Below are 17181 nucleotides of genomic sequence, written 5' to 3' on the forward strand. Positions count from 1 at the left end.
GTAAACCTACAAAGAGAGAAGATCCTGTGAGCGCTTTGTGCGGGCGCAGCGCACTTCAAACTAGCAGAGTGAGAACTTCCTGTGCGGTTTCAGATGGAGCATTGCAGAGTGAATAATTCTTCCACTCTCAGCTCCTGTTGTCCATCTCCTTACAAGGCAGTGACAGGGTGATACCAAACTGTCTTTCTCTCCATCCCCAAGGGATTTTCATGAAGGACAAAAAAATCTACAGCACTTCAAGTTCTAGTTCCTGCCCTTCAGCCTCCTATCAAAAAGCTACAAAGGTATGAGTTCCACATTCTTCTGGAGCTTTAATTGGTATGGTACATATTTGTTACAAGAGGTATAGGTGATTGCTTCTGTATAATTAAAAAAATGTTTGAAGTTACTTCTTCTGAAATAGAGTTATTTCTGCATCCTGTACAATATTTTTCTTCTGATTAAAATTTAAGAGTGACACTATGAAATATAGTATTATTTTATCATTATTATTTTTAAGGGACTAAGAAAGGATTTATAATCTTAGGCAAGACAGCATTAGAAGTTTATATTTCTATATTTTTTTAATCTTTTGTGCAGTATGTACACTTGATAACTGTAGACATCAAATCTACAAGATTAACATAGGCTGGAAAATACAGGAAATATAATATCCTGATTTTAGTGAGGAATTTGACAGAGTTTCTCAAGAAAGCTTATTTAGTTAATTAATTCAAAAAGTCTTGGATAAGAACATTATCACTGAACAAAAAACTGGTTGAAGTACGGTGAACTAAGGTTAATGATAAGTAGAAATGGGCTGAGTTTAGTGGCAGGATCTTTGTTATTTATCATCTTCATAAACAGACTGGAAACTGCAGTAACTAGAGTGTTAATATATTGTATGTTTACATAATTCCATTCTCAGATTATGCTAAATGGAGGGGTATTACAAACACAAGACCCGATAGATAACCCAAAGCAGTTTGGAAAGTTTAGCAAAATGATCCGAAAATAAAATTAAAACTATTACATCTGTTGTAATAATCTAACATACAGCTATTCAGTGGTAGGGAGAAATGGAAAGCAATAATGAAGTAGGAAACTGAGGGCAGGTCTACACTACAGCCTAAGTCAATCTAATTTATGTCGCTCAGGGATGTGAAAAAGCCCCCTCCCACCCTTGCCTGAGCACTGCATGTTTCCTGCTGTCCACACCAGCACTATGTTGGTATGACATTCTCCTGCTGACATAGCTTACGTTTCTCGCTGAGGTGGAGTAATCGTACCTACGGGAAAGCGCTCTCCTGTTGACATAGTGTGTCTTCACCAGACATGATACAGCAGCTCAGCTGCATCAGTGCACCTGTGCAAATGTAGCGCTGTAGTGTAGACTTGCCATGAGAGTGGATAGCAGATTAGATATAGTCTTGCAATTCAGTATGTTAGCAAAAAAGCTAATAACATTTTGTGCATAGATAGGTGCATCTTACTACAGCACAGTCTCTCTCTCTCTATGGCGCCAATGAGAGCATGCCTAGAATTCAGTTCTGTGCATTTCCATTTTGATTAATTATTATTAGTATTTTATTATTTATTTGTTGAACATCTACTATGTAGCTAACTGTATAGCACAGAGAGGAGATGGGCCAAGACTTTCAAAAAAGGGTGCCTAAAGTTGGCCTCTTAAATCCATATCTATACACCTAAAAACTGATTTATGTTCAAAACATTGAGCTCCTCTGAAGTCTGTAATTGCTACTGGGTGCTCAGCACTTTTGAAAACCAGGCTGCATAAATAGGCACCCTCACATAGACTTAGAAGCCTAATTTTTATCACCCATTTTTGAACATTTTGGTCATGGTCCCTGACCTGACCTGATTTAGATAAACACATCATTACAAAAAAAAAAAAAAAAGGAAGAAGAAGCAGGAAGTTGTGGGCAGTTTGGCAGGAATTCAGAAAAGAAGACATTTGCTTTATTAATGGGGCTGGAGGGATTGATTTATAAAGAAAGCCTGAAGAAATAAACATATGTAATGAATTTGCAAACCATGGCTAAAAGGGGATGAATGATGACTGTCAAGAAATATTGAAAGTGTATCATCATCAAAGAGGAAAATTGGTTGTGGTGTGAAATTGTGGAACTTGGTGTAAAGGAACAGAATTAAAACAGAAAGTTTCCCAAGGCCAGTGGTGGAAATCCCTCTGCAAAAAAAACATTTAAAATTACACTACATAAAGCACTCAAAATGGCATAAACATATGAATGGGAACAAACAAAGAAAAATAACTCAAATGAAAACAATGATTATAATCCTCTCTCCCTCAACCAGCTAGTGGGAAAGGGGACCTCCTGCCCCTTGTGACATTTCTGAACTCAGAACTATGTGCCATTTTCCAAGTGCAAAGAGAGAGAGGCGTTGTGCTTCCGAAACACCCAGTTATTCTGCTATTAGATCATGATTGCTGTTGTGGTTCCTTAGTACAAGTATCACTTTCTATCAGATCCTATTGTTCATCTCAGTATACTAATTCCAACTTTTTTATCCCAGAAAGTACCAGAAATGAGTGAACAGGCAGTGACATATGTAGACTTGAAATTTAACTCTCCTTCTGAGCAACAGAAGAAACAAAGACCAAAGAACACCAGGGCCAAAGGTATGGGTATGTTTATAAACATCTGAGATCATATCTGCTATTACTGATCTTTTATGGTCCATATTAAATCTCTTCTGTGAGCTGTACACATTTTACTTGACTTTTATTAGATTATTAGCTTTTTCTTCATTGTTAGGCACAGTCATTTTAGTAATTTATTAACATCTTTCAGCTACTGAAATGCCCCAAGAATGATACACAGTATCTTGGGAGTGGGGAGTAGAAACCATCAAATCTCCAGAACCCTGGAACACAGTTCTGTGATTATGTTTTTGTCCCTGCCAGCAGGTAGGGGATCTTGGGGGACAATTACTGCACTGGTGGGGTGCAAAATAAACTTTATTAAGAAAATGCAAAAACAGGGAAAATTTAATAGTGAGGGGTTTGTTAAGGTAGACAATTGGGGAGGGGTTTCTTTTGGTGAACAGTATAGGGGGTTTCAATAGTGGGGTACAATACAGTAGGATAACCAATTAACACAGAAATATATGATGTAACAGGTAGCTAACAATTTTCTATGTACAGGGTGTGTCACAGCAGCATATAACCAACTAACAGTTACGGATAAAGTATGTTAAATAGCAAACAATTTTAGGTAAAAATGTGTCACAGTGGTGTAAATGTAGCATGTGAGGTGTATCAGAGAGAAAAAGGGTAACCAACGGGGTTTTATGCTAGACTGAGATGGGGGAAGAGGAGCACGTGGTGGAGCAGCAAAGAAACTGTATCAAGTCAGAGAGACACAGAGAAAGCCCGGGGTGGGGGGTGGGGTGACAGTGAGAAGACAGACTTAATCACAATTATACAGAACACAGCAAAATCTTATCTATGATCTAACTTAACCAAGACTACACAAATTAGCAAGTAACAAAAACACAATGCAACAATTCTTTAAGCCTAACTTACAGAGTACAATGCTAAACCTAACTTAACCACAGCTATGCAAAATGAAATTACAATTTATCTAAACTAAAGGCTAAGTCTAACCTAATGGGTGCACCTTATGCTAAGGGTAGTTTCAGAGGGCAGAGTGGTGTGTGCCTAGTGGTGGCTGCAGCAGTGGGGCAGCTGCAAGCTAGAAGCAGATTACAGATACAGACCAAGGAATTAGCTTGGGTCTCTCTGCTGGGGAAAGAAAGCCAGCAGCCAAGACAGGGGGAGTTTGCAAGAGGGAGTTGTTACCAATCCCCAGGACAGCAGCAAAGGCAGAGGCAGGCACCGCAGTTTCAGCATCAGAGGACTCAATTCGCTCACAATAATCAGGAGATCTCCAGGCAAAATTAGTTGTTCGTGGGAGGGGAGTTTAAAAATGGGTTTAAAACGAGAGCGGAGAAAGGACCCCCCAGAACCCCTGGCTGATCAGACCAGGCAGCAATGCAGGAATCTTTCTAAGGTCTGATCAGAAAATGTCTGGTTATAAAGGCAAACTTAGGCAGCTTCCCGCCAGTAACTCTGATTGGTTCCCCTTCTTACAGGGAGGAGAGAAGGCAGGGAAAAGACTGCAGGTAGGCATAGAACATGTCTGGGCAAGTTCTGAGCCCCCAGGTATGACTCATATGCTCAGCTATTTTGCCTTTAGGTCTTGCAGCTCTGGACATTGCCTACCCTACACCAAGCCCAGGTTTAACAAGGTGATAACAGGACTAACCCTTTGAACAGGGCAGTGGTCCCACTTAGCACGCAGCACAAGTGGCCATCCCTTTGAGAAGGGCAATGGCTCTTGTTAAACAACTTAAGGGGCCCTCCCTTTGAGAAGGGCAGTGGCCCTGGTAGACAACTTAACAGCCAGGGAGGGGCGGCCACAGGAGGAGAACAAAAACAAAATGGAGTAGGGGGACAGGTGTAAGAAACAAAATGGAATAAGGGGATAGCTGTAACAGACAGTTTTCACAAACCATTCCTTGTCAAAGAATGTTGTTTGAATTGCCCCGTGTACAAGGAGACATGCCTTATTGTGGGAGGATTAAAGGACGTGATGTCTGAATTCTGCTTTCCCTTCTGAAGCATACTCATACTCAAATAAAGTACCAGTTTCTCTCTGCTTTGCCTGATTGTCATAGTCAACATCATGAAGTCATGACTCATCCTTAACTGGCCATATATATTTACTATCCCAGAGCCATTAAACTCATTCCTGTCCAGCAGAGGATTTCTTGACCTGTGCAAGAATTCCAGTGAGCTTCAAAGACATTGCTCAGTTAGTTTTTGAGAAGATGACATTTAAAAATGCTCCTTTTTAAAAAGACAAAGAAGAAGGAAAACACTGACTCCATCAAGAAGAACATAATGCCAAGTGCCATGTTTCTCTGAAATCAGTTGTAAAACAGCCATTGCCTTCAGTGACAGCAGGAGCAAGCTTTAAATTAAGGAAATCGCACTAAATGTGTTGAATGAGTTTATAAATGTGTATTGTAGATCAGAGTTAAATTTGTGTTAGAATCATAGAAATGTAGGGCTGGAAGGGATTTGAAAAGTCATCAAGTTCAGCCCTGTGTGCTGTGGCAGGACCAAGTATACCTAGTCCATCCTTGACAGGCATTTGTCCAACTTTTTTTTAAATGCTTCCAATGCTGGGGTTCCCACAACCTCTCTTGGAAGCCTCTCTCAGAGTGTAACTACCATTAAAGTAAGAATTTTTTTTCCTAATATCCAACCTAAATCTCCCTTGCTGCAGATTAAGCCCTTTACTTCTTATCCTATCTTCCGTGGACATGGAGAACAATTGATCACCCTTAAGATATTGGAAGACTTATCAGTCCCCGCTCAGTCTTTTTTTCTCAAGACTAAACATGCCCAGTTTTGTCAGTCTTTCCCCAGTGGTCAGGTTTTCTAAACATTTTATCATTTTTGTTGCTGTCCTCTGGACTCTTTCTAATTTGTCCACATCCTTCCTAAATTGTGATGTCCAGAACTGAACACAGTACTTCAGCTGGGGCCTCACCAATGCTGAGTAGAGGCTGACCATTACCTCCTGTGTCTTACATCCAACACTCCTGCTGATTCCTTCACAATCACATTAGCCTTTTTTCAGCTGCAGCACTCTGATGACTCATATTCAGTATGTGGTCCACTGCAGCCCTCAGATCCTTTTCATCAGCACCCCTACCTTGGCCCCATTTTGTAGTTGTGCATTTGATTTTTCCTTCCTAAGTGAAGTACTTTGCACTTGTCTTCATTGAATTTCATCTTGTTGACTTCAGACCAATTCTCCAGTTGATCAAGGTTATTTTGAATTTTAAACATGTCCTCCAAACTTCTTTCAACCCATACCAGCTTGGTGTCATCTGCAAATTTTATAAGCGTACTCTCTACTCCATTATCCAAGCCATTATTGAATAGAACCAGATCCAGGACTGACCCCTGAAAGATGCCACTAGATACACCCTCCCAATTTGACAGCAAACCATTGATAACTACTGTTTGAGTATTGTCTTTCAACCAGTTGTGCACCCACCTTACTGGAGTTCCATCTAGACTGTGTTTCCCTCCTTTTCTTATGAGAATGTCATGTAAAAGTGTGTTAAAAGCCTTACTAAAATCAAGGTATATCATGTCTACTTCGGCCCCCCATCCACTAGGTCTGTTACCCTATCAAAGAAGGAAATTAAGTTGGTGAGGCATGATTTGTTCTTGACAACTCCATGCTGACTATTCCTTATAACCGTATTATCCTCCAGGTGCTTACAAATTAATTGACAATTTGCTCCAGTATCTTTCCAGTTATTGCAATTAGGCTGACTGGTCTATAATTTCCAGGTTCTTCCTTGTTCCCTTTTTAAAGCTGGGTACTATGTTTGTCTTTCTCCAGTCTTCTGAAACCCCTCCTGTCCTCCTGGAGTTCTCAAAGATAATTGCTAATGGCTGTAAGATTGCTTCAGCTAGTTTCTTAAGTACCCTAAGAAGAATTTAATAAGGCCCTGAAAAACTTGCATACACTTAGTTTATCTAAATATTTTAGCCTGTTCTTTCCCTATTTTGACTTGCATTCCTTCTCCCTGGCTGTCAATATTAATTGTGTTGAGTATCTGGTCATCATGCACCTTTTTAGTGAAGACTTAAACAAAATAGGCATTCTCCCTCAGGGAACTGATGAGCAAGGTCCCCTGGGAGAATAACATGACGGGGAAAGGAGTCGAGGAAAGCTGGCTGTATTTTAAAGAAACCTTATTGAGGTTGCAGGAACAAACCATCCCGATGTGTAGGAAAAAAAGTAAATATGCCAGGCGACCAGCTTGGCTCAACAGTGAAATCCTTGCTCGTCTTAAACACAAAAAAACAGCTTATAAGAAGTGGAAGATTGGACAAATAACCAGGGAGGAGTATAAATGTATTGCTCAAGCATGCAGGAGTGAAATTAGGAAGGCCAAATCACACTTGGAGTTGCAGCTAGCCGGAGACGTTAGGAGTAACAAGAAGGGTTTCTTCAGGTATGTTAGCAACAAGAAGAAAGTCAAGGAAAGTGTGGGCCCCTTGCTGAATGAGGGAGGGAACCTAGTGACAGAGGATGTGGAGAAAGCTAGTGTACTCAATGCTTTTTTTGCCTCTGTCTTCACAGACAAGGTCAGCTCCCAGACAGCTGCACTCTGCAGCACGGTATGGGGAGGAGGTGACCAGCTCTCTGTGGGGAAAGAATTAGTTTGGGACTATTTAGAAAAGCTGGACGAGCACAAGTCCATGGGGCCGGATGCGCTGCATCCGAGGGTGCTAAAGGAGTTGGCCGATGAGATTGCAGAGCCATTGGCCATTATCTCTGAAAAATCATGGTGATCGGGGGAGGTCCCGGATGACTGGAAAAAGGCTAATGTAGTGCCCATCTTTAAAAAAGGGAAGAAGGAAGATCCAGGGAACTACAGGCCAGTCAGTCTCACCTCAGTCCCTGGAAAAATCATGGAACAGGTCCTCAAGGAATCAATTCTGAACCACTTAAAGGAGGAGAAAGTGATCAGGAACAGTCAGCATGGATTCACCAAGGGCAAGTCATGCCTGACTAATCTAATTGCCTTCTATGATGAGATAACCGGCTCTGTGGATGAGGGGAAAGCAGTGGATGTGCTATTTCTGGACTTTAGCAAAGCTTTTGATACAGTTTCCCACAGTATTCTTGCCAGCAAGTTAAAGAAGTATGGGCTGGATGAATGGACGGTAAGGTGGATAGAAAACTGGCTAGACGGTCGGGCTCAACGGGTAATGATCAATGGTTCCATGTCTAGTTGGCAGCCAGTATCAAGTGGAGTGCCCCAAGGGTCGGTGCTGGGGCCAGTTTTATTCAATATCTTCATTAACAATCTGGAGGATGGTGTGGACTGCACCCTTAGCAAGTTTGCAGATGGCACTAAACTGGGAGGAGTGGTTGATACGCTGGAGGGTAGGGATAGGATACAGAGGGACCTAGACAAATTAGAAGATTGGGCCAAAAGAAATATGATGAGGTTCAACAAGGACAAGTGCAGAGTCCTGCACTTAGGACGGAAGAATCCCATGCACTGCTACAGACTAGGGACCGAATGGCTGGGCAGCAGTTCTGCAGAAAAGGACCTAGGGGTTACGGTGGACAAAAAGCTGAATATGAGCCAACAGTGTGCCCTTGTTGCCAAGAAGGCTAATGGCATTTTGGGTTGTATAAGTAGGGGCATTTCCAGCAGAGCGAGGGATGTGATCATTCCCCTCTACTCAGCACTGGTGAGGCCTCATTTGGAGTACTGTGTCCAGTTTTGGGCCCCACACTACAAGAAGGATGTGGATAAATTGGAGAGAGTCCAGCGGAGGGCAACAAAAATGATTAGGGGGCTAGAGCACATGACTTTTGAGGAGAGGCTGAGGGAACTGGGATTGTTTAGTCTGCAGAAGAGAAGAATGGGGGGGATTTGATAGCTGCTTTCACTACCTGAAAGGGGGTTCCAAAGAGGATGGATCTAGACTGTTCTCAGTGGTAGAAGATGACAGAACAAGGAGTAATGGTCTAAAGTTGCAGAGGGGGAGGTTTAGGTTGGATATTAGGAAAAACTTTTTCACTAGTAGGGTGGTGAAGCACTGGAATGGGTTACCTAGGGAGATGGTGGAATCTCCTTCCTTAGAGGTTTTTAAGGTCAGGCTTGACAAAGCCCTGGCTGGGATGATTTAGTTGGGTTTGGTCCTGCTTTGAGCAGGGGGTTGGACTAGATGACCTCCTGAGGTCCCTTCCAACCCTGAGATTCTATGATTCTATGATTCTAAGCACAATAGATTTCTTGATGTCATCAGTTATTAGCTCTCTTTCCCTGCTAAGTAAAGGTCCTACACTTTCCTCTGTCTTTCTTTTGCTCCCAATGTATTTAAAGAACTACTTCTTATTGCCTTTTATGTCCCTTCACAGCTTTAACTCATTTTGTGCCAAAGCCTTTCTAAATTTTATCCCTACATACATTTGCTGTTGTTTTATACTCCTCCTCATCAATGTGAATGTTTCCACTTTTTGTAAGATTCCTCTTTCATTTTCAGGTCATTAAAGAGCTCCTGATGGAGGCATATTGGCCTCTTACTATTGTTCCTATCTTTCCTTTGCATCAGAATAGTTTGTAGCTGTGGCTTTAATATTGTCTCCTTGAGGAACTGCCAGCTCACCTGAATTCCTTTTTCCCTTAGATATTCTTCCTTGACGGTAGCTCTCAGAGGGACAGATGAGCATTTGCAAACTTTCCATTATGTTTCTAACAGAGGCACCAAGCAGGCAGCACGCCCCCCAGGACATCATGTCAGATTGGCAGATGGATGCCTTCATTCCAGAAGAGAGTCCCTGACCACCAGCACCTTATGTGTCCTCCACCTATGTGTGTTGGCAGTGAGGCTTCCAACCTGGGGGCAAATGGCTCCTCCTCCTCAGCCACTGGGATCTGCTCCTCACCACCCGTTGTCAGTATAGCATACCAGTTCTTGACATTGATTAACAGGGAACCAGGGTGGGGGGGTGGAGCACTCTCTACTGACTGAGGTGGCCAACTAGTCTGTCAGCTCCTTGCAGAGCTGCCTGTTCTCCCATTTCCTCTGCTGCTGCTGAAGTCATCTGTAGCTGGCTAGTGTCTGTAGTAGGGAGAGAGTCACAGTGTCCTCCATCCCAGATGTCTCCACTCATGTCCAGTTGATGAAGTTCTTATGCTCCCAGATGCTAGGCAGACAAGCCACTTACAGCTCTCTTACCTTCTTCCCAAGGGACTCCTCCAGCAGACACCTCTTACACTTGGTTATTCCCCCTGCTTGGATTCATTCGCAGGGAAATTCTGGACACATTCCCAGCAAGTCAAGACCAGAACCTGCATGGAAACCTCTAGGGTCAGGTTGCCTGTTTGGTCAGGAACCCCACAGTGTAGACAGACAAAGAGAGAGGAGTGGTGATGGAAACATGCCCTCATGGGTTCTTCCTTGTACAGTTCCTGCAAGTTTAAGGAAATAGAATTTAAAACAGAAACACACACATACCTGTCTGCCTCTGCTGGCAAACTCAGCTGGCTAACTCCCTTGGTCTCCTAGCTTTTGGTCTACTACTCTTTTGAAGTATACGAAAAGAAATTTTACATTTCAGTATTTTGATAAGCCAAATGCATGAGTCGTAAGGATAATTGTGTAGCTATGTTATCTTAATTGGTGATTTCTCTAGCTTTTAATGCTTATCTTTTTAATTGTGCTTTTCTGGTTATATAGTATATGCAAAGGGTTATATTAATCACTTGAGCAACTTTTAAATGAAAGTTAACATTTTTGGTTAAGACTCTAAATAGAAGACAGATATCAGAAAAAAAGTAATTATCTGTATCTGCTGAATTCCAGATGTTTGTTGATCCCAGTACACTGATAGGTTACTGAAGACGATTGTACTGTAGGATAAAACCTTTTAATACAAAAGTTCTGCCTCACATACTGCAATGACAGTTTTATACCTCTATAGATTGTAATCAGAGCTGTCTACTTTGTCAGTGCAATGAATGGAATTCACTATTTCTATGCTATAATCCACTAGAAGTAAACGAGGAGGAGGTGACCTACACAGAACTGAAATGCCAGAATGCTTCTGAACAGCAGAGGAGACAAAGGACTAAGAATCCCCAGGGCAAAGGTACTGTGAGCTACAAGCTGTTGACTCTGCACATACTACTATTTAACTGCCCATAGTCTAACACCTTCCTTGAACTGTATGAGAACATTAAAAGCAAAACTCCTTGTAAAGATTTCAGAGAAACCAGTTAGGGCTTATGCCTACTGTAGGCTTAAAATGTTCTCCTGAATACTGCATTTCTCCCTTTTCTCTCTCCCAGGTTCTTCTGCTCCATCTTCTCAATGGAGGCTCATTGTAGCAATTCTTGGGATCTCCTGCCTGACTTTGCTGATAGCAGTGGGTTTCTTGAGCGCCAAAGGTAAAGTATGAGCAAAGAAGACACTAAAAGGCCAAATAATTCGGAGCTGACATATGTCTTCTCTAACCTCTTAAATCAATGGAGTGTGAATTGCATTGTGTGTGTTGCACTTCTGAAAATCACTTCTTTAGTTATATAATTATGGATTTAGGGAACAGGACAGGGGAACCAGCTGGGGTCCTACACATTCTTCTTCACTCTTCAGGATTTTCTAGGGACAGCTGCAGCAAGAGAGTCCCTGGCATCACAACAACAATGTAGCTGTCTTGCCCAGGAACCAAAGATCCATACAGGTCCCCAGCCCTCAACGCAAAGCACAGACATTCTGGTGGAATCTGGGGACTGAACCCCCAGCATCTGCCACATGAAGCCACCTATAGCACACAATAAAAGACTTCCTAGGACGCTTCAGGGCTTGAAACTTCTGGAATTTTCTCAGCCTCATGCAGTTATTCCTTGGCTTCCTTGAAATAGGGTGACCATACAACAAGTGTGAAAAATCGGGACGGGGGTGAGGGGTAATAGGCTCCTATATAAAACAAAACCCCAAATATTGGGACTGTCCCTATAAAATTGGGACATCTGGTCATCCTACCTTGCAAAGATTCCAGTTACCATTTTCTTCTTACATTTCTAATTTTCTCCTTGCGTGCCTAACTTTGAAAATGACATATTTGTGATTCAAACAATCACTGTTGTGACTAAAAGGTTAGAAACCAGGATATTTTCAATTTCATTTTTCTCACCATCTTCATAGAGTCAGGATTTTTAGCCACACACAATTTTTATTTTTAATTTCAAGATGTTTATTATTAAATTAATATTTACTTAAAAATTGCCTGATGTGTTAATAGTAACATGATAACATACTATTATAAATATATATTAGATATAAAGTAACTGATAGTGCAATCGGGCCCTTTGTGTATCTGAAAGGCACACACATTGATCTGTAACACTATGATTAAATTTAGTTTTAAGTGGTGCATGATATTGTTATGCTATTTTGGCTTTCAGTTTTTCAGGTCTCTGATCCACCATGTGGACAGCTGGAAAACTTCACAAAAGAAATGGAAATTTTCCAAGGTGAGAATGCAAACCTACCATAGGTTTTGAACAGGAATGATATAGGTCAATTTCCTTAAAAAACAAAAGAAAAACACAAGTGTTTCTTATATTTGCTCTACCTGTTGACTGAAATAATTTCAGATTGAATCCCTAACACCTATAGCAGCACTGATCAATAATACATAGATCATGACATTTGGTGTTAATTAGAACACTGGTCTTTTTATTCCTATTTACTAAAGAATCTCCCCATATCCTCACTAGGCAAAATTCAGAGGTGAGCCTTAGGGAAGGGGACGGAAGTTAAACTGATCTGAATGACATGCTGAAAGGCCATAGAGAGAAGTACAGCAAGAAAAGCAATCAGCTGGAGAGAATAAGAAACTGTAAAATAAACCCATCAACCTCCCACTTTACCTTACACCTTGGGCTTCTCAGCATATTAGTTAAGCCATCTTACACTCCCTGACACTCGCATGCCTGTATGAGTGAAACAGTGATAGGAAACCTAAACTGTATTTTCTTTTTAAGGCTGGAAGTCTCTTTGCCAAGAACATTGGTTTCAACGTGGAAAGAAATGCTACCTCTTTTCTACTGAATACAAATCTTGGCTGGAGAGTCGAAAAGCCTGCTCTTCTCATGGCTCCAGACTCCTTTTAATAGAAGGCAAAGAAGAGCTGGTAGAGTATCTTCCTCTTTTGGAGAGCTGCATAGTAGAAGATTTGTCAATGAAAACAGGATTGAGGAGAATGAGATTTGGCTTCATTTGGTATTTTGCTTTATTATATAGTTTTTCTTGAAGGCTAATTACCTTGAGCTTTCTCCACTCCTGCCAGTATTAGAATCATCACTAAATTCTAAATTCAAATCAAATACATCTCCTGCAAGACAGTAACCCAATGTCACCTGTACTTTTCACATTCATATTCAATGTACTGATGCCCCCTGAATTACGCAATTGTTCTGTTCCGGAAAGCCTTGCATAACTCAAATTTTGCATAAGTCGGAAACGTATACCCTTAAGTTATGCAAAAATTTCTGCAACTCGAAAATCCTATTTCTGGCTTATGGAACTTTTTCCTTAAGTGCGAACTTGCTTAAGTCGGGTCTTGCGTAACCTGGGGAGCGTCTGTACAGCTATTACTGTAGTATAAGATGGAGCTGAAAATTGCACTGTGCATTTTTCTCTGTCTCAGATAATGTCCTCCAGATAAGAGAGTGAATAGAGATTAATCAACACTGAAGAAATGAAGTAGTTGAAAGAGCTGACAGAGTTTAAGGAAAAGCAATAGCACCAGGGTTAGTGTCCTAGGAATTACTGCTCTGTACTTCTCTGGTAGAGATCAAGGTTGGAATCCCCTGTCCAGCCTTTCACTACCTGGGGCCAGCAAGTACAGGGAATTGCTCAGGGGGTGCACTCATCCTCTGGGACAGGGCAGTGGATCAATGGAACAGGATTGGCAGTTTCCAGTGGAAACTTCTCCAGTCTCCTGAGGGTTTTGACGGAGACAAAGTTGTTAAAATATGGTTGGGGAGGGAATATTAACACAGTTTCTACAAGACTGAAACTTACATTCTTGGAGAAAATGAAGAACATGATCAGTTTGGCCAATAGAGTTGCTCCAACCTGAGGTTAACTGAGCATATCAGGATTTGTTAATCACATGACCGTACCCCTGGTATCTATTTGCCCATGAAAGAAGCAGGGAAACAAATGCAATTGTATGAATTGGTTTTGTTCTTGTTCAGGATTTCATAAACCCACTGGCAGCTTTTCACTGGATAGGATTATCACGTGACAAGACCTACAGACCCTGGATGTGGGGAAATGGCACAGCTCTCTCCACTGATTGGTGAGTCACAGACATTTCTACAAACTTCTCATTTCTATGATGATTATTTTGCAGCATTTCTATGGTGCTCAATATGAAGCAAAAGACAAAGGAGATCCCAAACCCTGAGCTAAAAAATATTGGCAATGATGTGAGTCAGAGCTCTGCTATGAACCAAATCACTCCTTTTTCCAACCAGTGTTTGGTGGCAGTAATGAAAGAAAACTACTGTTCAGTATATCATAGAATCATAGAAGCTTAGAGTTGGAAGAGACTTCAGGAGGTCAGATAGTCCAATCCCCTGCTTAAAGCAGGACCAACACTAACTAAATCATCCCAGCCAGGGCTTTGTCAAGCTGGGCCTTAAAAACTGGATGGAGATTCCACCACCTCCCTAGGTAACCCATCCAGTGCTTCACCAACCTCCTAGTGAAATAGTGTTTCCTAATATCCAAACTAGACCTCCTCCACTGCAACTTGCAACCATTACTCCTTGTTCTGTCATCTGCCACCACAGAGAATAGCTGAGCTCCATCCTCACTGGAACCCCCTTCAGGTAGTTGAAGGCTTCTTTCAAATCCCTCCTCACTCTTCTCTTCTGCAGACTAAACAAGCCCAGTTCCCTCAGCTTCTCCTCGTAAGTCATGTTCCCCAGCACCCTGATAATTTTTTTGCCCTCCGCTGGATTCTCTCCAATTTGTCAACATCCTTTCTGTAGTGGGGGGCCCAAAACTGGACACAATACTCCAGATGTGGCCTCACCAGTGCCAAATAGAGGGGAATAATCACTTCCCTTGATCTGCTGGCAATGCTCCTATTGATGCAGCCCAATATGCCATTAGCCTTCTTGGCAACAGGGGCAAACTGTTGACTCATGTGCAGCTTCTCGTCCACTGTAATCCCCAGGTCCTTTTCTGCAGAATTGCGGCTTAGCCAGTCGGTCCCCAGCCTGTAGCAGTGCATGGGATTCTTCTGCTCTATGTGCAAGATTCTGCACTTGTCCTTGTTGAACCTCATCAGATTTCTTTTGGCACAATCCTCAAATATGTCCCTCTGTATCCTATCCCTACCCTCCAGTGTATCTATCTCTCCCCTCAATTTATATAGATAAAATTGCACTGCTGTCTCATTAATGGATATAATCTAGATTTCCCTTCCCTTCATTCAATTTTACAATTGGCCATTTACATGAAAACTGGATCTTTGATTCCTCAGGATTCATCTGCTATTGAAACTACAGTAACTCCTCACTTAAAGTCGTCCCGGTTAATGTTGTCTCGTTGTTATATTGCTGATCACTTAGAGAACATGCTCCTTTAAAGTTATGCAATGCTCCCTTAGAACATTGTTTGGAAGTCACCTGCTTTGTCCACGGCTTGAAGAAAGAGAAGCCTGTTGTAGCTACCTGGTGGGGGCTTGGAACCAGGGTGGACCGGCAGCCCCCCTATTAGCTCCCCATTCCCCTAAGTGAGACTCAGGACTGAAAAATGAAGACAGGAGCTTATGTGTCATGGCAGAGGTGCAATTCTAGAGTTATACAGAAAAGTTTAAACAGTATCTGGGGCACTACTCCTGCCTAGCCAATGTAGTTATTCCCTTATATTCATAACCACCAAATTTACTAATTAATCTTTTAATAATGTTCCCTCTGCTTCTCCACAATTGTTCTGTTATTTCAATGGTACCCAACGTGCTGCCCGTGGGTGCCATGGTGCCCACCAGGGCATTTATGTGTGTCCGCCTAGCACCCAGCAGGGGAGAGAAGCCGCGACCCCAAACCTGTTGGGGACAGAGAACTCCAGGGCTGCAGGCTGTGGGCATCGGTGTTCTCAGTCCCTGGCAGGCGCGGGGCCATGGCTTAAACTGGAGAGAAGCCGCGGCCCCACACCTGCTGGGGACAGAGAACTCCAGAGCTGCAGGCTGCAGGCGCTGGTGTTCTTTCTCCCTGGCAGGTGTGGGGCTGGGGCTTGTCTCCGGCTTCTCTGGGGCTGCAGGCTGCAGGTGCCGGTGTTCTCTGTCCCTGGCAGGCGCCAGGCCGCGGCTCCGCCCCTGCCGGGAACAGAGAACTCCAGGGCTGCGGGTGCCAGTCCTTGGCAGGCACAGGGCCGTGGCTTAAGCCGGAGAGAAGTCACGGCCCTGAGCCTACGGGGACAGAGAACTCTGGGGCTTCAGGCTGCGGGCGCTGGTGTTCTCAGTCCCTGGCAGGCGCAGGGCTGCAGCTTAAGCTGGAGAAAAACTGTGGCCCCGCACCTGCTGGGGACAGAAAACTCCAGGGCTGCAGGCTTCATTCTATGTTAAAGTAAGAATAATAAATATATTTGGACCAGCAGTTCAACCATGTTTTACTTTTTAAAAATAAATATGATGAAAACTGCTTATGATATTTATTTTGTAAAAACTCCTTAATTTTTCTTACAGGTAGATAAAAAAGAGCAAATTCACATAGTAAGGTGAAAGAGTAATTGCCAAATAATTTAATTAATACCTTTTACATGTAAAATTACCCTTTTTATCTTATGGATTCATATAGTATGTAATATTAAATATGATGTTTTTCGTATTATTTAATGTACAAATACAAAATAAGCCTTGAAAAATTGTTGGCGCCCGCCACACTCTTCTGAAAACATGAATGTGCTACTGGCCACAAAAAGGTTGGGGACCACTGTGTTATTTGGCAATGCCATATACTATGGCACTCAGATTCCAGAGTGATTTGGCACCTTAGAAAAAACTAAAATTGTGATGTACCTATAACTAGAATGGCTGAAATAACTCCCCCCCACCGCTCCACCCATTTTAGGTTTCCAGTAAAGAAAGGATACATGGATGGGGACTGTGCAGTTGTCAGAGGTGGAGAGCTCTTCTCTGATGACTGCAAAGATAAAAAGCGCTATATTTGTGAGCAGCCAGCTCTCTTGATGAAACCTGACATATCATCACACAATGGAACTTGAAAACCATGAGAATTTTATCCTGGGCAATCACTTATCCTCTTATAAATGCATGGGAGAAATGTGTGCACTTTACTTTTTCTCTTCAGAGGCTGTGTTTATATTGTAAATAAGGCTGTCAATTAATCACAGTTATCTCAAGCAATTAAATCAAATTAACTTGATTAAAAAATTAATAGCAATTAACCACAGTTTTAACTGCACTGTTAAACAATAATAGAATACCATTTATTTAAATATTTTTAAATGTTTTCTACATTGTCAAATATATTGATATCAATTACAACACAGAATACGAAGTG

At 42.0% G+C, this 17181-nt stretch overlaps 1 protein-coding gene across 1 annotated transcript; it reads left to right on the forward strand.

Moving 5' to 3' along the window:
* The first annotated feature begins 209 nt into the window (after positions 1–209).
* Positions 210–16915, forward strand: LOC123353557 (natural killer cells antigen CD94-like). Its single transcript, XM_044994745.1, is given in 7 exon segments — positions 210–284; positions 2536–2641; positions 10927–11025; positions 12043–12156; positions 12625–12773; positions 13843–13946; positions 16729–16915. Coding segments are annotated over 7 exon segments (801 nt in total). The 3' UTR covers positions 16883–16915.
* Positions 16916–17181: the final 266 nt, after the last annotated feature.

The sequence above is a fragment of the Mauremys mutica genome, chromosome 1, assembly GCF_020497125.1.
Source record: "Mauremys mutica isolate MM-2020 ecotype Southern chromosome 1, ASM2049712v1, whole genome shotgun sequence".
In the NCBI taxonomy this organism is placed as follows: Eukaryota; Metazoa; Chordata; order Testudines; family Geoemydidae; genus Mauremys; species Mauremys mutica.